This window comes from Salvelinus namaycush, chromosome 9 (genome assembly GCF_016432855.1).
Source record: "Salvelinus namaycush isolate Seneca chromosome 9, SaNama_1.0, whole genome shotgun sequence".
Classification (NCBI taxonomy): Eukaryota; Metazoa; Chordata; class Actinopteri; order Salmoniformes; family Salmonidae; genus Salvelinus; species Salvelinus namaycush.
Window position 1 is genome coordinate 53,716,509 of NC_052315.1, and position 20,202 is coordinate 53,736,710.

General features: G+C 43.9%; 1 protein-coding gene across 1 annotated transcript in view; it reads left to right on the forward strand.

Annotated features, from left to right (window-relative positions):
- LOC120053550 (filamin-C-like) overlaps positions 1-20,202 on the forward strand; it is a 58,230-nt gene that overhangs the window by 19,624 nt on the left and 18,404 nt on the right. Inside the window, exons 6-25 of the mRNA XM_039000682.1 lie at positions 308-470; positions 660-860; positions 2,857-3,121; positions 3,329-3,465; positions 3,715-3,908; positions 4,045-4,302; positions 4,585-4,708; positions 5,078-5,238; positions 7,091-7,472; positions 7,723-7,985; positions 8,220-8,498; positions 8,709-9,027; positions 9,367-9,540; positions 10,772-10,934; positions 11,516-11,676; positions 15,839-16,006; positions 16,151-16,271; positions 16,422-16,578; positions 16,650-16,839; positions 16,921-17,189. Of these exons, the coding sequence (XP_038856610.1) occupies positions 308-470; positions 660-860; positions 2,857-3,121; positions 3,329-3,465; positions 3,715-3,908; positions 4,045-4,302; positions 4,585-4,708; positions 5,078-5,238; positions 7,091-7,472; positions 7,723-7,985; positions 8,220-8,498; positions 8,709-9,027; positions 9,367-9,540; positions 10,772-10,934; positions 11,516-11,676; positions 15,839-16,006; positions 16,151-16,271; positions 16,422-16,578; positions 16,650-16,839; positions 16,921-17,189 (4,149 nt within the window). The remainder of the gene's footprint in view (positions 1-307; positions 471-659; positions 861-2,856; positions 3,122-3,328; positions 3,466-3,714; positions 3,909-4,044; positions 4,303-4,584; positions 4,709-5,077; positions 5,239-7,090; positions 7,473-7,722; positions 7,986-8,219; positions 8,499-8,708; positions 9,028-9,366; positions 9,541-10,771; positions 10,935-11,515; positions 11,677-15,838; positions 16,007-16,150; positions 16,272-16,421; positions 16,579-16,649; positions 16,840-16,920; positions 17,190-20,202) is intronic.

Consider the following 20,202-nt stretch of genomic DNA (forward strand, 5'->3'; position numbering starts at 1 on the left):
GTTATTTCCTGATAGCTGCTGGTTGAAAATACAATCTACACAGGACCTTCTAATCACCAGGTTTGCATGGGTGGCAGTTTCAGCTTTCCATGGTGACATCACCATGCAGTAAATTGGTTAATAAACCAATAACAAAGTTCCAAACCTCTGCCAATAACAGCTAATTTTCACACCACTCCCAAATTTTGCCAATGTAAATCTATTACAGTAAGCTAATTAATTGTTACACAGAAATTATTTGAAATATATATATTTTTTAAGTCTGTATTGGGCCTTTAAAGGAACATTTTACTGGTTATTTCCTCAGGTGAAAGTGCTGTTTGCTGGGCAGGATATTGATAAGAGCCCCTACACAGTGAACGTGGCCAAGGCCATAGGTGATCCCAACAAGGTCCAGGCCAGAGGACCAGGGCTGGAAGCTACCGGCAACATGGCCAACAAACCCACCTACTTTGACATCTACACTGCAGGTAAGGAGTGGGGACACACCAGTCAAGGAACACATTAGTAGCAGTGATCAGATGAGTTCCTTGCAAAACTGCTAAAACTAGAGAAGGAATTTACTGTGAGGGCCTAAAACAATGTCCCACGTTTCCTTGTTTTGATCACTTGGTTGGTTAACAGTGTTTTGATTGGTCTCTTCCTGTTATCCTGTCTAGGTGCTGGTAACGGTGATGTGAGCGTTGTCATCGTGGACCCTGAGGGGAAGAAAGACACGGTGAAACTGATCTTGGAAAACAAGGGGGACAGTGTTTTCCGTTGCACCTACCGGCCCATGTTGGAAGGCCCCCACACCATCCATATCCTGTTTGCCGGTCAGGAGATCCTTAAGAGCCCCTTCAAGGTTCAAATCACAGAGGGTAAGTTAGCACTGAGCCAACTGTCACGACACAAATCACTGTTATTGGAACTACTGTTGCATTGTGTCATTCCGTTGTTGATCTATCACTCTCTAGTTCCACAGTTATTTCAATCACTTGCCGCAGCCAACATGTCGCCACGATGACCAGTCAGTGCTATGTTGAAGTTAAACCAACTTCCTGTCTGTGATGTTTCGCTCCTCCCTCTATCGTGGGTCCTCTTCCAGTTCAGATAAATCCCCAGTCTGCATTCACCTCTCCCTGTGGGGAGAAGGGCCCAGAGGGCAAGAAGGGTGGTGTCCCTACCCTCAGAGGCAAAAAGTGCAGACCAAGTTAGTATGGGTTGTCTAGGTGGAGGCCTGCGCCCGTTGGTATGCTAGCCGGGCCCCACCATACCTATGTCCTGTGCCCTATGCCATTTTCCCGATGCCCTGTATGCTTCCTGTGGCAATGCCATGCCCTCTGAGGGCCAAGAAAGAGTGCCTTGCTTGGGCGGTTGCTACCCTGCCTGTGGCAGCTTGGTGTTGGAGACAGATATCTCATACATTTCTATTATGTAGCAAAGTGAATTTTCTTGACTAGTAGGAAACTTTCCAGGAAAGTGATTTTAGTCTCAGTGAGTCAGTGCTTCCCAGATTGCATTATGAAATGTTTCATTTTTAAATGTTTTGGCTTGTTGTGTTTCCTTCATTTGGGTTAGTATTCATAGGTTTGATTGCTTCAAACTTTTAAGTGTAACCAAGCCTGCAATCAATGTTTCTATTAGACTGAAATGTTGTTAAGTCAGTTGTTGCATGGAAGCTCCATTCGTTTCTTCATGCTGCAACCAATACATGGTTGTATTGATATACAGTACTTGTCAAGTTTGGACACACCTACTCATTCAAGGGTTTTTCTTTATTTGTACTATTTTCTACATTGTAGAGTAATAGTGGAGACATCAAAACTATGAAATAACACATATGGAATCATATAGTAACTCAAAAAGTGTTAAACAAATCTAAATATATTTTATATTTTTGATTCTTCAAAGTAGCCACCCTTTGCCTTGATGACAGCTTTGCACACTCTTGGCATTCTCTCAACCAGCTTCATGAGGAATGCTTTTACAACAGTCTTGAAGGAGTTCCCACATATGCAGAGCACTTGTTAGCTGCTTTTCCTTCACTCTGCAGTCCAACTCATCCCAAACCATCGTAATTGGGTTGAGGTCGGTGATTGTGGAGGCCAGGTCATCTGATGCAGCACTCCATCACTCTCTTTCTTGGTCAAATAGCCCTTACGTTTTGGGTCATTGTCCTGTTGAAAGACAAATGATAAGCGCAAACCAGATGGGATGGCGTATCACTTCTCTATACCACCCCTACCTTGGCACAACACAACTGATTGGCTCAAATGCATTGAGAAGGAAGGAAATTCCACAAAGTAACTTTTAAGGCGGCACACCTTTTAATTGAAATGCATTCCAGGTGACTACTTCATGAAGCTGGTTGAGAGAATGCCAAGAGTGTGCAAAGCTGTCAGCAAGGCAAAGGGTGGCTACTTTGAAGAATCTCAAATATAAAACACTTTTTGGTTACTACATGATTTCATGTGTTATTTCATAGTTTTGATGTCTTCACTATTATTCGACAATGTAGAAAATAGTAAAAAAAGAAAGAAAAACCCTGGAATGAGTAGGTGTGTCCAAACTTTTGACTGGTAATGTATGTGTATTATACAATGTGAGTGTACTGCATTCAGAATTGTGATATTCCTATACTGCATTGTGTCAAAGTTCAAAGCTAGCATCCTATGGAATTGATTGACTGATTATGTTCGTTGACCTTAATAATGAAAGTCATTATAGCATCTTGCCTGCATCATGTTTGCATACGACATTGTATCGTATGCGAATGCTCCTGCCAGCTCCATTTGGTCATACACTGCTAGGTTAGTCTGTCAGTCTGTCAGTCGGTGTACCACTCTCCTTAACCACGCCTTTCCTTCTCTCCAGCCATCAATGCCGACACGTGTCGTGCCACGGGCCGAGGCCTTCAGCCAAAAGGGGCGAGGGTCAAGGAGGTGGCAGACTTCAAGGTGTTCACCAAGGGAGCTGGCAACGGAGAGCTCAACGTCTCAGTGACTGGGCCATGTGGAGATGAGGAGCCAGTGAAAGTAAAAGATGTTGGTGATGGTGTCTATGAATGTGAATATCTTCCTAACCAGACTGGTAAATACACCGTCCACATCACCTGGGGAGGACAGCCCATCCCACACAGGTAAGGACTTTCAATAAGCCGTTTTAAATGCTTAGAAATGTGTAGAAATGCTTATTAATTATAATGCTTTTTTAATGTTCTATTAGTGTTTGTTAATGATTCTCATTAATAATAGCATATAAAGTATTTATAAAGTTATCATAATGTGTTTACTACACTTCCCAATGTCCAGCACCTACATAGTCTACTGCAACACGTCTCTTTCAGCCCCTTCGATGTGGAGGTGAGTGAGGTGTCAGGCCCTCAGAAGGTGAGAGCCTGGGGTTCTGGTCTGGTGACCGGCCGGGTGGGCAAGTCGGCTGACTTCGTGGTGGAGGCCATCGGCACGGAAGTGGGAACTCTGGGTAAGTCAAGACATGAGGGACATGGGGCATTATGGGTAAAGTAGTTGAACAAGTAGAGTAATGGATTAGATGACAGTAACAAAATCAAACTTCTTTAGTGGAATTTATCTTGACATTTTCTAAGAAAAGGCACATTACTTCTTCTTTATAGTCACAAGTACAGTTGGTGTTCTAACAGGTGTGCAGAGGAAAATGACTTATATGCCTCTTGAGTGATCGGGAGAGTAAAGTCAAACGTTCTCTCTCCAGGCTTCTCTATCGAGGGACCATCCCAGGCTAAGATAGAGTGTGATGATAAGGGTGACGGCTCCTGCGATGTCCGCTATTGGCCCACTGAGCCAGATGACTACGCTGTCCATGTCATATGTGATGACGAAGACATCAAGGACAGCCCCTTCATGGCCCACATCCTCTCTGCAACCAATGACTGCTTCCCTGAGAAGGTTAGCTCCTCCCACCACACCAGCCTAGCTCCACCTTTACAGGAGTAGTTTTTATGACACACAGATGTACAAACAAACACACACAAATGTAATTGTACCTCTATGCAACACATTAATGTTTACCTCTCTGTTGCAGGTGAAAGCTTTCGGTCCAGGCCTGGAGCCCATAGTGGTCATCGTAAACAAACCAGCAGAGTTCACCATCGATGCCCGCGGGGCTGGCAACGGCCATCTGAAGATCTCCGCCAAGGATACAGAGGGCGTCACCATCGACATTAAGATCACTGATAAGGGAGACGGGACCTTCTTGTGTGTGTACGTCCCCATTAAGCCCATCAAACACACCATCCTCATCACCTGGGGAGATGTCAACGTGCCCAACAGCCCCTTCAGGGTGAGTAGGACCGACCCACTGAGATTTGAACCCGGGATCTCCTGTGTGTCACTAAACCGTGTTAGCCCACTGAGCTAAAGCCTAGGCATTAGGTAAAGGACGGGGAGCCAATACAAGTCTTCAGGTCTCAGACAAGTGTACATAAGCCCAGCCAGCGTACTCTTATTTAGGGAAAATGATACTCCACTAGAAATGGATATGAGTACTTTAGGTAGCAACAATAGTGTTGTGTGTCAAGTGTTGCCTCTGTCTGAATAACACTGTGTGTTTCTGTGTGTATAGGTGATTGTTGGAGAGGGCTGCCACCCAGACAAGGTCAAGGTGTATGGTCCAGGAGTGGAGAAGACAGGACTCAAGGCCAACGAGCCCAACTTCTTCACTGTGGACTGCGCAGAGGCTGGACAAGGTATGTGTGTTAATAGGAAATACTACTCAAAGTGTTCTTCTTCTTCTTCCTGTAGAGAACCCTGTAGGGTTCCAGGTATAACATTTTCACCCTGTTAGAACCCTTTTAAAACCATTTCTTCCATAGAGAAGGCAGTTTATTTACATTTTATTTAACCTTGATTTAACTAGGCAAGTCAAATTCTTACGACGACGCTGGGCCAATTGTGCGCCGCCATATGGACGAGCATCGTCTTGCACTTGTTCTGCCAATACCAACCTAACTTTAGTGCCTGCAACTGTAAAAGATCAGAAAGTGATTGATACTGATAGGCACAGTATTATGAGATTTCTTCATATGTAGATATACATATCTATTGACCTCCCACAGGAGACATCAGCATTGGGATCAAGTGTGCTCCAGGAGTGGTGAGTCCAGCCGAGGCTGACATCGACTTTGACATTATCAAGAACGACAATGACACCTTCACCGTCAAGTACACCCCCCCCGGTGCAGGGAAATACACCGTCATGGTGTTGTTCGCTGAACAGGTGAGACTAAAACTACACTACCCAGGGTCCTTCAGTAGAGAGTTACTGTTACAAGGGACATCAAACGTGGAGACACTATGGAGGCTCTAATCTAGAGCGCCCAGTTAAATTGTGTTTGAGCGCATTTTTTAACTCTCTAAATGGTTAAATGTGCGAGAAATAGATGTTATTGTTGCAATAGTTTGTGAGTGGGCAACATATACTATCATCTTAAATTGACATGTTGAATTATTTTGCCATATTCAATTATTGTATATTTTGCACTCATTTCCCTAATGTGGACAGTTGTTTTACTACCTTACACAATCTTGCATTTTCACCATAAAATTTAGTGTAATTCAACATCCTTTTTACCTCGGATTGATGATGTCAGAATAAAAGTTTAGTCATCATGATAACATAAGATTGATTGCTTAAAACAGATCAATATCTTTGATTTTGTACCGTTGAGTTTGTCACACGTGCTGGGATGCGCCGGACTTAGAACGCGGAGTGGCCAGGAAATGGCACAGAAAATTAGTGGGTGGTCTCTCTATAAAAGTTGCTGGCCACACACCAATACATGGTTTTGACAGTCAAACTAGCAGTTAAATAGCAACCAACTGTTGTCACTATTGATATCCTATGCCGCGTCGTGATATGTTGAAGTTAACTAACCGAAAAAGTGATGTGTTCCCTTTTCCGTGATGGCAGCCTCCCAAAATCAACATCCGACATTCTAAAATATAGATATAAGCCTTCTACAAGTTCTCATCGAACCAACCATGTATAGGTTATTCAAAGTTTCCATGTGCCCTTTGAATAGTGTTAGTTTAAATAGTGCAACACCCCAAACCTTTGTCCCCTGTTCTATAGATTTTGGCGTAATATCAATGGAAGTGATTAACAAAAAAAAGTGTTGTGTTACACTTACCAGGTTGGCGAGCCACCTGAATACAAATGCAACACTTCAAAATGTGGCTAGCTGTCCTTTACAAATTGTCCTCTAACCAGTAATGTACACATTATTTTGAGATTCCGTGTGTTTTTTTCGCTTTTTTTCCCGCTTTCTCCCCCCACTAGCGCCATTGAACTCAACATGACATCGACATGAGTGATTGACAAATAGGTTATGTTTCTCTTTCCGTTTTGGCGACCCCCAAATCAAAATGCATCACTCCAAAATGTAGCTGTCTGTCATCAGCAGGTTGTTCTTTAACCAGCGATGTAGATAATAACTCCAGTTTCCATGTGTTTTTTTAGTTGTGTTAGTTTCAGCAACGCGTATAACCTGATTTTCTCCCTAATCGATAGTGGTTTTGGTGCAGTTTATAAGGTGCTTGTTTCCAAAAACACAAGTAATATGATTACTATTGTTGCACATTTACTTCATGTGTAGATACGACATTTTATATTTAGGTTTTCAATACAGTACATCACAAACTGTTTCTGCGTATTGGTTATTGATTTGAACATGTTAAATCTGTGTTTTAACATTGGGATTCTTATCAAAATGTCTTCTCAACAGGAAGCAGCGACAGCATCATTTTCAACTTAAGTTTTAGGAATATAAATTGAACATTCAACATTCATTTCCAGTGTTATTGTACCTGATCAGGTAAAAACTCCTGAATGAGTCCAAAAACGTGATTTGGTTTATTTATTTTGATGATATACCAGAAATCACCAAAACGGGTTTGCCCTGCCTACTGTTACTATGTGGCTTAGCATTAGAACTATAATAATTATAACTATTCATTCTAAGGATGACCCGAATGGCACAAAAGTTGCCGTAGTTGGGATCTCGATTTGTGTTCGAGTTTTTATTTAAAAAATCGTACTGCAGCAAAACCATTCCATATTTGTGTTACAGGAAATCCCCATTAGTCCGTTGAGAGTGAAGGTAAATCCTTCCCATGATGCTGGCAATGTGAGGGCTGAGGGCCCAGGACTCAACAAGACAGGCGTGGAGGCGGGCACTCCCACCCACTTCACCATCTTCACAAAGGGAGCAGGCAAGGCCAAGCCAGAGGTCCAGTTCACAGCAGCAGAACTGAAGGGAGAGGCTGTCAGGGACTTTGAGATCATAGACAACCATGACTACTCCTACACCGTTAAGTACGCCGCTGTTCATCAGGGTCAGACGACCATCTCCGTCACCCATGGAGGGGACCCCATTCCCAAGAGCCCCTTCAATATTACTGTGGCTCCTCCTGTAGATCTGGGAAAGGTCAAGGTTACAGGACTGGACACCAGTAAGTTCTCAACATTGTACACAGTAACTTTGCAACGTAAAGCCCAAAATGTAATTGATTTGAAAACTGGATCTTGTTATCTTATTCATTTTCTTCTTCTTGGGACCATGTACATCTGACATTGCCCTAGATTATAGCTATATACCGTAGATAATTCTTATTTGCAATGGTGTTGTCAATAGTTTGAATGAGTAGCTGTTAAAACGGATGAATATAGGATTTAAGCATGTTTGTTCTTGTTATTTTACAGAGGTGGATGTTGGCAAGGATCAAGAGTTCTACATCAACACCCAGGGAGCCGGAGGACAGGGCGAGGTGGCCGTCAAGATGACCTCATCCTCTGGCCGACCAATCCCTTACAAGCTGGATTCGGACACAGCCAATGGAGCCCACTCGGTGAAGTACATCCCCCCAGAGGAGGGGCCTTACAAGGTGGACGTCAGCTATGATTGCAACCCCGTCCCTGGATCCCCCTTCGCTGTGGAGGGAGTGATGCCTGCTGACCCATCAAAGGTAAAAGTGACTACATTTGACCCTATGAGCTTCAGTGGGATCTATTTTAATGCGAGGCTCATGAAAAGGCAGTAACTGTCCACTGACTGATACTCCGAAATGTAATCTCTACTGAAGCTTAATGAAGCATTATGGATGTTTTTTGTCCTAATGTTTACACTACTGGCATCGACTTCTTCTTGCTTCTTCATGACATTATGAGTCTCTCTAACACCTATTAACTTTCTCCTTCAGGTGCGCGCATATGGCCCAGGCCTGAAGGGAGGCATTGTGGGTAAACCAGCCCCCTTTGCCATTGACACCAATGGAGCGGGCCCCGGCGGGCTGGGCCTGACTGTGGAGGGGCCGCGCAAGGCTAAGATCGAGTGCCAGGACAATGGACAGGGTACCTGCTCGGTGTCCTACCTGCCTACTGAGGCTGGAGAGTACGCCATCAATATCCTGTTTGGAGAGCAGCACATCCCTGGGTCTCCTTTCAAGGCAGCTGTTAAGCCATGCCTGGACCCCAGCAAGGTGAGATGAGACGATACTTTATTTAATATACGTTATGCCTTCGATATGCCTAGTTATTGATTTACTGACATGCCTATCGGTTGTATATTCAGGCTGATTATATCGTTTATATATTTTCCATGTTTTTTTAGGAATGTATGGCATCAAATGTGAGATTGTATGTTTCTGCATCTGTAAAAATATCAAATAAACCTATCCCTAAACCTACAGGTAACAGCCAGTGGTCCAGGCCTAGATAAAGCCAAGGCAGGGGAACCAGCCTACTTTACAGTGGACTGCACCAGTGCCGGAGAGGCTGAGCTCGCCGTCGAGATCGTCTCCGAGTCCGGGGCTCAGGCCGAGGTCCACATCCAGAAGACAGCCGAGGGAACCTTCTCTGTCACCTACATCCCACCTTTCCACGGCACACACACCATCACCATTAAGTACGGGGGTCACGTGGTTCCCAACTTCCCTGCGCTCATCCAAGTGGAGCCGGCTGTTGATACCAGCGGAGTGCAGGTCTATGGACCAGGAGTGCAGCCCAGAGGTAAGGAGGAGTAGTTGTGGAGTGGTTAGGGCATATTACCCCTGCTTAGGTAAAGTAGGCCAAAGGCTCCTATAGCGAAAGGCTACTTAAGCTATTTAACTATAATTTGCTAAATGCCTCAATCTAAGGCTAGCTACCTACTATACACAGTAGTTTACAAGCAAAGCATAGATTACTGATAAAGGCCATATAGCTACGGCTACTATAGCATACTGGCAAAAAGCTACTATAGCTAAAGTATACTTTAGCTTACTGGAAAAGGTTACTCTACCTAACACTACAGTAGCTAACAATTACATGCTAACAATTACAGTAGCTTGCGATCATCCATGTCTATAGGAGTCATCAAGGAGGTTACCACTCACTTCATTGTGGATGCCCGCAAAATGACTGAGACCTTTGGTGACCACTTGAAAGCGTGCATCATCAACCCTTCAGGCACCAACACGGACACCTACATCACAAACAAGGGAGACGGAACCTTCCGAGTGGAATACACCGCCTATGAGGACGGTAAGAACATGTAGAAAATGATAGCTTTCTGATAGCTAAAGTTAGGTTGCTTGGTAGGATATGTTTAATAGCTATCCGACTCCAAGGACCATAAAGGGATAACGTAGATGTACACAGGGCAAGCCCATCACATGTTACTTGCTCTTTTATTCAGTTTTGTTCAACAAGGAATCCTTGAAAAGAGTGATAGCGAGATATTATCAAATCCAATCAAAGTTTATTTGTCACGTGCGCCGAATACAACAGGTGTAGTAGACCTTACAGTGAAATGCTTACTTACAGGCTCTAACTAACAGTGCAAAAAAGGTATTTGGTGAACAATAGGTAAGTAAAGAAATAAAAACAACAGTAAAAAGACAGTGAAAATAACAGTAGCGAGGCTATATACAGTAGCGAGGCTATATACAGTAGCGAGGCTACATACAGGCACCGGTTAGTCAGGCTGATGAGGTAGTATGTACATGTAGATATGGTTAAAGTGACTATGCATATGTGATGAACAGAGAGTAGCAGTAGCGTAAAAGAGGGGTTGGCGGGTGGTGGGTGGCTGGACAAAATGCAGGTGTTTGAGCGGAGGGTTCATTTAGGACTAGATAGATAGAGTAGATAGAGAGGGTATAAATACAGAAGGAGGCAGAGGAGGTGATCTGAGGGGTTTAGAGAAGAGAGGCAGAGAGGGGAGAGGGCTTCATAAATAGAGTTAGTGCTGGAACAGAAACGAAGATCAGGTATATATGCTCTGCTCTGTCCTGCTCTGAGCCTCTTCTCTCAGATACAGGAGTAATGGCTAGCTGGAGGTATTAATAGAGTTCGGTCAAGTTAATTTTATTACGGTATAACAACGGGGGGGAAGATGTGTTATTTTTGTGTATTAATGATTAGTCTCACATCTCCATAGTTACCACAAGTCTCATTCATTATCTGAACGAATCTTAGGAAGAAAGGTTCACTCGTGATAAAATATCAGAAATGCACTGAAAATCGTCTTAGATAGATATAACTTAATTGCCCTGCACAGTAAAACCAGCTTGGCCATCATACAAGATCATGTTCAGTATATCTGCCATAAAATCACCTGTAATCATGTGTATCTGTCTACTGAGAACACACACACACACACACACACACACACACACACACACACACACACACACACACACACACACACACACACACACACACACACACACTGTGAGATATTGAAACCATCTGGTTGGTCTGTCTATTCCAGGTATGCACGTGATTGAGGTGCTGTATGACGAGGTGGCCATCCCTAAGAGTCCCTTCAGGGTGTCAGTGGTGGAGGGATGTGACCCCACCCGGGTCAGGGCCTACGGGCCAGGGCTGGAGGGAGGACTCATCAACAAACCCAACTGCTTCACCGTCGAGACCAGGTACAATCACAGCAAAGGAAAAGATTGCATACACACAGCCAATGTTTCTGAACAGGTGCTGGATATCAAATAATCAAATCAAATCAAATGTATTTATATAGCCCTTCTTACATCAGCTGATATCTCAAAGTGCTGTACAGAAACCCAGCCTAAAACCCCAAACAGCAAGCAATGCAGGTGTAGAAGCACGGTGGCTAGGAAAAACTTCCTAGAAAGGCCAAAACCAAGGAAGAAACCTAGAGAGGAACCAGGCTATGAGGGGTGGCCAGTCCTCTTCTGGCTGTGCCGGGTGGAGATTATAACAGAACATGGCCAAGATGTTCAAATGTTCATAAATGATATGTTCAGTAAATGCTAAAAAGAGACTGCACTCTGCAATCTATGCTCCCATGTGGTTTATTGATGACAATGTTTCGAAACATTTTAGCTAGTTAAGCACATACGAACACATGGTCACAGGAAAATCATTCACAAATCCAATGTCTTTCAATTCTTCCAATAATGAGAACGCCTTTCCTATGAAAGCAATGTAATTGATGTGAAATTACCATTTAAAGTTGATCATTGTCTGTGTTCTCTAGGGGTGCTGGTACTGGAGGCCTGGGCATGACCATAGAGGGAGCGTCAGAGGCAAAAATTACCTGTAGAGATAACAAAGATGGCAGCTGCAGCGTAGAATACGTTACCTTCACACCTGGAGAGTACGACGTCAATATTAACTTCGGAGGACACCCCATTCCAGGTAACGCCTCATACACATACAAATTCTAGTTTTATTAGTCGTACGTACAGGATACACATGGTATATATCAAGGATGGGCAGCTGATGGGGGTGGGGGCCACAAAACATCTGAACTCATCATGAGGGGCCGCAGTGGCTCGCGGGTCTGTGTACCCACATCCATTCCCCCACATACAGTCGAAGCCAGCCATAGCCTGGCTGGCTAAATGACTGCGGAGAGAAAAAAAAAGTTTTAAAGTGAATTTCCTGCAATTCTATACATGTTGCGGAGAGAAGATTTATTTTAATTTATTTTTACTTTCATGCAATTTTGCTATGGGGCAGAGAGAATAATTTGCAGTTTAACAGCTAATTTCCTGCAATTCTATTTTGCCATAAGGTGGAGAGACATGTTTGTAGTTTTGATTGTGATATATTAGTGAGCGTGACTAACAAAATCATTGTTAGATCCCGGTCGGTAATTTTACCATGATTACTAGAAGTTTAGATAGCTGGCTAGACATTGGCTAAATTGAGTGACAGTCAGTGACTGACATAACAATAGAAAATCTGCTGATACACAACCAAATTTCGAAATTGTGTATTCTACTATTTTAACTTACCTGACTGAGTCCCCCCCCCCCCCCCCCCCCCAAAAAAATCTCTATATATACAGTACACTGAACAAAAATATAAACGCAACATGCAACATTTTAAAATATTTTACTGAGTCACAGTTCATATAAGGAAATCAGACAACTGAAAAAAAGTCATTATGCCCTAATCTATGGATTTCACATGACTGGGAATACAGAATGCATCGGTCACAGATACCAAAAAAAGGTAGGGACGTGGATCAGAAAACCAGTCAGTTTCTGGTGTGACCACCATTTGCTTCATGCAGCACGACACATCTCCTTCGCATAGAGTTGATCAGGCTGTTGATTGTGTCCTGTGGAATGCTGTCCCACTCCTCTTCAATGGATGTGCGAACTTGCTGGATATTGGTGGGAACTGAAACACGCAGTCGTAAACGTCGATCCAGACCATCCCTAACATGCTCAATGGGTGACCTGTCTGGTGAGTATGCAGGCGAAGTACTGGGACATTTTCAGCTTCCAGGATTTGTGAAACATGAGGTGATGGCGGCGGATTACGTTGTCCTTAGCTTATACATGCCCATACAATAACTAAACCACCACCATGGGGAACTCTGTTGACAACGTCGACAAGAGCAAAACGGTTGCCCACAGGATGCCATACATGCTGTCTGCCATTTGCCCGGTACAGTTGAAAACGGGATTCATCCATGAAGAGCACACTCCTCCAGCGTGCCAGTGGCCATGGAAGGTGAGCATTTGCCCACTGAAGTCGGTTATGACGCCGAGCTGCGGTCAGGTAAAAACCCTGGTGAGGACGACGAGCACGCAGATGAACTTCCCTGAGACGGTTTCTGATAGTTTGTGTAGAAATTCTTCGGTTGTGAAATCCCACAGTTTCATCAGCTGTTTCGTGGCTGGTCTCAGACAATCCCGCAGGCGAAGAAGCCGGATGTGGAGGTCCTGGGCTGGCAGGGTTACATGTGGTCTGCGGTTGTAAGGCTGGCTGGACATACTGCCAAATTCTCTAAAATGACGTTGGAGGCGGCAATTAACATTAAGAAATTAACATTAAATTCTCTAGCAACAGCTTTGGCGGACATTTTTGCAGTCAGCATGCCAATTGCACACTCCCTCAAAACTTCAGACATCTATGGCATTGTGTTGTGTGACAAAACTGCACATTTCAAAGTGGCCTTTTACTGTCCCCAGCACAAGGTGCACCTTTGTAATGAGCATGCTGTTTATTCAGCTTCTTGATATGCCACACCTGTCAGGTGGATAGATTATCTTGAGACAAATGCTTCCTAACAGGGATGTAAACAAATTTGTGCACAAAATTTGAGAAAAAAATAAGCTTTTTGTGAGTATGGAACATTTCTGCGATTTATTTTTTTCAGCTCATGAAACATGGGACCGACACTTTACATGTATACAGTGCATTCGAAAAGTATTCAGAACCCACATTTTGTTACATTACAGCATTATTGTACAATTGATTCAATTGTTTTTTCCCTCATCCATCCTTGCCGCAGAAATGTTTTGGTACCCTTCCTCAGATCTGTGCCTCGACACAATCCTGTCTCTGAGCTCTACAGACAATTCCTTTGACCTCATGGCTTGGTTTTTGCTCTGACATGCACTGTCAACTGTGGGACCTTTATCTAGACAGATGTGTGCCTTTCCAAATCATGTCCAATCAATTGAATTTACCACAGGTGGACCAATCAAGTTGTAGAAACATGATGAATGGAAACAGGGTGCACCTGAGCTCAGTTTCGAGTCTCTGAATACTTATGTAAATAAGCTATTTCCCTATTTTTTATTTTTTATTGGACAAATTTGCAAACATTTCTAAAAACCTGTTTTTGCTTAATCATTATGGGGTATTTTGCGTAGATTGCTGAGCATTTTTTTTATTTAATAAATTTTGGATTAAGGCTGAAACCAAACAAAATGTGGAAAAAGTCAAGGGGTCTGAATACTTTCTGAAGGCACTATATATATATATTTTTTTGTGTGTGTGTAGTTTTTGAAAATTGATCCGCGGACCTACTGGCGCCTCACGGGCCGCCAGTTGCCCATCCTTGGTTTACACCGTCCAACGAAATGCTTACTTGCAGGTTCCTTCTCGACAATGCAACAACAATAAGATTTAATAACAGATAAGACTCCTAACATAAAGTGAATGGCTCGGTAGAATAGAATAAACATTTTAGCATAAGTATAATACAGGGATTACCTCTCTGGGATATGTGGGATGCTAGCGTCCCACCGGCCAACATCCAGTGAAAATGCAGAGCGCCAAGTTCAAATAAATTACTATAAAAATTTTCATGAAATCACACATGCAATACACCAAATTAAAGCTACACTTGTTGTGAATCCAGCCAACATGTCAGATTTCAAAAAGGCTTTACGGCGAAAGCAAACGATGGTATTATCTGAGGACAGCACCCCAGTAAACAAACACAGACAATCCTATTTCAACCCTCCAGGCACGACACAAAACGCAGAAATAAAGATATAATTCACGCCTTACCTTTGACGAGCTTCTTCTGTTGGCACTCCAATATGTCCCATAAACATCACAAATGGTCCTTTTGTTCGATTAATTCCGTCGATATATATCCAAAATGTCCATTTATTTGGCGCGTTTGATCCAGAAAAACACCGATTCCAACTTGCGCAACGTAACAACAAAATATCTCATAAGTTCCCTGTAAGCTTTGTCCAAACATTTCAAACTACTTTTGTCATACAACTTTAGGTATTTTTTTACGTAAATACTCGATAAAATTTAAGACAGGATGATCTGTGTTCAATATCGGAGGAAAACAAAGTGTAGCTAGCTTTTAGGTCACGCGCCTCTAACAAAGAGTACACTTCCCTCGAGCCTCATTCTGAACAGTGCTACTTCTTCATTTCTCAAAGGAAAAACCTCAACCATTTTCTAAAGACTGTTGACATCCAGTGGAAGCGATAGGAACTGCAAGAAGGTCCTTTAGAAATCTGGATTCCCAATGAAAACTCATTGAAAGAGAGTAACCTCAAAAAACAATCGAATTCTGAATGGTTTGTCCTCGGGGTTTCGCCTGCCAAATAAGTTCTGTTATACTCACAGACATGATTCAAACAGTTTTAGAAACTTCAGAGTGTTTTCAATCCAAATCTACTAATAATATGCATATCTTAGCTTCTGGGCCTGAGTAGCAGGCAGTTTACTTTGGACACGCTTTTCATCCGGACGTGAAAATGCTGCCACCTATCCCAGAGAAGTTAACAATTGATAGTCCAATAATTAATAGTCCCTACATAAACGCACATACAAACACATACACTTACACACTGCATGGAGAAGAAGAAGCAGAATCATCACCATAATACAAGTTTCAAGTTTATTTGCTATGCATAATAAATAGTGAAAATCTTACCCCAGCTCTCACGATAAAAACACCATAAAAACACAATATCCAATACTTCTCAATATCTCTCTCTTCTACTGGCTGCCGCTGATTGCCTTCTTCCCTATCATCCTAATAAAAATGCTGACCATACAGTGTCTCTCCATGTGTCTCCTGCAGGCAGTCCGTTCCGCGTGCCAGTGAGGGATGTGGTGGATCCCAGTAAGGTGAAATGTTCAGGCCCAGGTTTGGGTGACGGAGTCAGAGCCCACATACCTCAGACCTTTACTGTGGACTCTACACAGGCAGGACAGGCAAAACTGGAGGTCAGTCTCACAGGACCATCAGGTAAGAGGAACTCTACATACTTTACTTTACTCACACATGCACACGCTCAAGCATAAAAAAAAACCATAAACACACACATACACATGAATGTTTACATATAGTGACTTAATTGAATGTAGCTAATCTGTCCTCTTTTCCTCATAGGTTCAGAGCCTGTTGCTGTAAAAAATAACAGTGATGGTACACATACAGTCAACTACACTCCAGTTCATGATGGCCTTTACACTGTGTCAGTTAAATATGGAGACCAGGAGGTTCCTCGCAGGTGAGACAGACTGGACAAAACTCGATTTACCAGAAACCTTACTGTAATATCCTCATTTACTTTTCTGTAGGCATTTCATATATTTTCAATAGGGTCATGAAATATATATATATTTTTTTTTGCTCTCTCTCTCTCTCTCTCCATCCACAGTCCATTCAAGGTGAGATCTCAGCCTGGTCATGATGCCAGTAAGGTTTGTGCAAGCGGTCCAGGTCTGGACAAGTCAGGTGTGCCCGCCAGCCTGCCAGTGGAGTTCACCATTGATGCCCGTGACGCAGGAGAGGGACTGCTCACTGTACAAATACTGGTGGGTAACCCCCCCCCGCCGCCCCACACACACCCCACCACACACAATAATAACATCCTCCTCCCCTGTAGGACTCAGAAGGCAAGCCAAAGAAGGCTACCATATATGATAACAGAGATGGGACCTACACAGTGTCCTACGTACCAGACTCCACCGGCCCTTACACCATCATGATCAAGTATGGAGGCGATGAGATCCCCTACTCTCCCTACCACATCTTAGCCTTGCCCACTGGAGACGCCAGCAAGTGTCTTCTCACTGGTACACCTCTCATTTTCCCTTCTCTTCTATTTTATCTTCTCTTTTCAATAGTCTGACAATTTTCTCTTTCCTTATTCCCAGTGTCCATCGGAGGACATGCCCTGGCATCAGGTCTGACTAAGATGCAGGTGCACGAGGAGGCCATCGTCTCTGTGGACGCAAAGGCTGCTGGGAAGGGCAAGGTGACCTGCTCGGTCACAACCCCAGAGGGGGTGAAGCTAGACATGGATGTGCATGAGAACCGTGATGGAACCTTCGACACCTACTACACCGCTCCAGAACCCGGAAAATATGTAATCACCATCCGCTTCGGAGGACAGCACATACCCAAGAGCCCCTTCCATGTTACGGTTGAGTACATATTAGTAATATAGATTTGTGTATTAATTAATATATATACACACTACTATTAAAAAGTTTGGGGTCACTTAGATTTTAAAAGAAAAGCTCATTTTTTGTCCATTAAAATAACATTAAATTGATCAGATATACAGTGTAGACATTGTTAATGTTGTAATTGACTATTGTAGCTGGAAACGGCTGATTTTTTTATGGAATATCTACATAGGCGTACAGAGGCCCATTATCAGCAACCATCACTCCTGTGTTCCAATGGCACGTTGTGTTAGCTAATCCTAGTTTATCATTTTAAAAGGCTAATTGATCATTAGAAAAACCTTTTGCAATTATGTTAGCACAGCTGAAAAATGTTGTCCTGATTAAAGAAGCATTTAAACTGGCCTTATTTAGACTAGTTGAGTATCTGGAGCATCAGCATTTGTGGGTTCGATTACAGGCTCAAAATGGCCAGAAACAAATAACTTTCTTCTGAAACTTGTCAGTATATTCTTGTTCTGAGAAATTAAGGCTTGCTCAGTCGTTTAAAGGGGCCTCCCACTCCAATTTTTATTCAGGTTAGAGCCAGTTTGCGCTGTTCTGTGAAGGGAGTAGTACACAGCGTACATTTCTCAGAACAAGAATAGACTGACAAGTTTCAGAAGAAACGTCTGTGTCTTTTGCAGACGTTTTTACGCAGAGCAACTTACAGTTAGTGCATTCATCTTATTAAGATACTGTAGCTAGTTGGGACAACCACATATCACAGTCATAGTAAGCGAGTGCGACGGAGGGTGCTGTGGGATTATTTAAGATACTCTTTCAAGAGGTAGGGTTTCAGATGTTTTCAGAATATGGGTAGGGCCTCTGCTGTCCTAGCTTCAGGGGGAAGCTGGTTCCACCATTGGGGTGCCAGGACAGAGAAGAGCTTGGACTGGGAAGAGCGGGAGCTGCCCTCCCATAGGGGTTGGAGGTCCAAAAGACCAGAGGTGGCAGAAAGGAGTGCTTGGATTTGGGTGTAGGGTTTGAGCATAGTCTGAAGGGTAGGGAGCGGCAGTTCCTCTTGCTGCTCAGTAGGTAAGTACCATGCTCTTGTAGTGGATTCGAGCTTCGACTGGAAGCCAGTGGAGTGTGCGAAGGAGTAGGGTGACATGGGAGAACTTGGGAAAGTTGAACACCAGGGTTGGCTGCAGCGTTCTGGATTAGTTGCAGGGGTTTGATGGCACAAGCGGGGAGCCCAGACAACATCGAGTTGCAGTAGTCCAGATGGGAGACGACAAGTGCCTGGACTAGGACCTGCACCACTTCATGTGTGAGGTAGGGTCGTACTCTACGGATGTTGTAGAGCATAAACCTGCAGGAGCGAGTAACTGCTTTTATGTTGACAGAGAACGACAGGGTGTTGTCCTGGGTCATGGCAAAGGATTTGCACTCTGGGATGAGGACCCTGTGGAGTTGTCAACCGTGATGGAGAGGTCTTTGATTGGGCAGGCCTTCCCCAGAAAGAAGAGCAGCTTTGTCTTGTCGAGGTTGAGCTTGAGGTGGTGGGCCGACATCCAAGCTGATATATCTGCCAGGCACGCAGAGATGCGTGTCGCCACCTGAGTGTCAGAAGGTGGGAAGAAGAAAAGTAGTTGAGTGTCATCCGCATAGCAATGATAGGAGAGACTATGTGAGGATATGACGGAACTGAGTGACTTGGTGTATAGAGAGAAGAGGCCGAGCCCTGGGGGACAAGTACGTGGTGCAGACACAGATCCTCTCCACATTACCTGGTAGGATCAGCCTGCCAAGTAGGATGCAACCCAAGAGTGTGCAGAGACATCCAGCCCTGAGAGGGTCGATATGATGTTTCAATGTGTCGAAGGCAGTGGATAGATCTAGGAGGATGAGAACAGAGGATAGAAATTTAGCTTTGGCAGTGCAGAGAGCTTCCATGACACAGAGAAGAGCAGTTTCGTTTGAGTGACACAACTTGAAGCATGACTGGTTAGAGTCAAGAAGGTTGTTCTGAGAGAGATAACGAGAGAGTTGGTTAGAAACAGCATGCTCAAGAATTTTGGAAATTACAGAACACCGGTCTGTAGTTTTGACGTCAAAGGAGTCGAGTGTTGGTTTTTTGAGGAGGGGAGCGACTCAGGCCATTTTGAAGTCAGAGGGGACGCAGTCAGTGGTCAGGGATGAGTTGATGAGGGAAGTGAGGAATGGGAGAAGGTCTCCAGAGATGGTCTGGAAAAGGGAGGGGGGGTGGGGTCGAGCGGGTAGGTTGTCGGGCGTTCGGACCACACTAGTTGCAGGATTTAATCTGGAGAGAGAGGGGGAAAAGAGGTCAAGAAGTAGGGTAGTTCTGTGTGAGTGGGACCAGTGGACTCAATAGGCTGAGTGGATGAGGAGCGGATGTTGTAAACCTTCTTTTCAAAGTGGTTGACAGTCTGTGGAGATGGAGTGACGGGCAGGAGGTGGAGAATTAAGGAGGGATGAGAAGGTGGAAAAGAGTTTCCTAGGGTTAGAGGCAGAAGCTTGAAATTTAGAGTAGAAAGTGGCTTTAACAGTGGATACAGAGGAAGAGAAGGTAGATAGGAGGGGTGGAGGGATGATAGATCCTCCGGGATTTTAGTTTTCCTCCAATTTTGTTCAGCTGCCCACATGCTGTTTTGTAAGCGTGCAATGAGTCACTCAGCCACGGAGCAGGAGGGGAGGGCCAAGCCGGCTGGTAAGAAAGGGGACAGTACGAGTCATGGGATGAGAAAAAGGGAGGAGAGTAGGGTTGAAGAGCAGAATCAGGAGACAGGAGGGAGAAGAATTTAGCAGAAGGGAGAGATAATAGGATAAAAGAGGAGAGAGTAGTGGGAGAGAGATAGAGCGAAGATTGCGATGGCGCAGGACCATCTGGCTAGGGCCTGAGTGGCTAGGTTTGGAGGAGAGGAAGACAGAAAAGGAAACACGGTCGTGATCAGAGAGCTGGAGCGGGGTTGCAGTGAGATTAGTAGGCAAACAGCCTTTAGTAAAAATGAGGTTGAGGTCAAA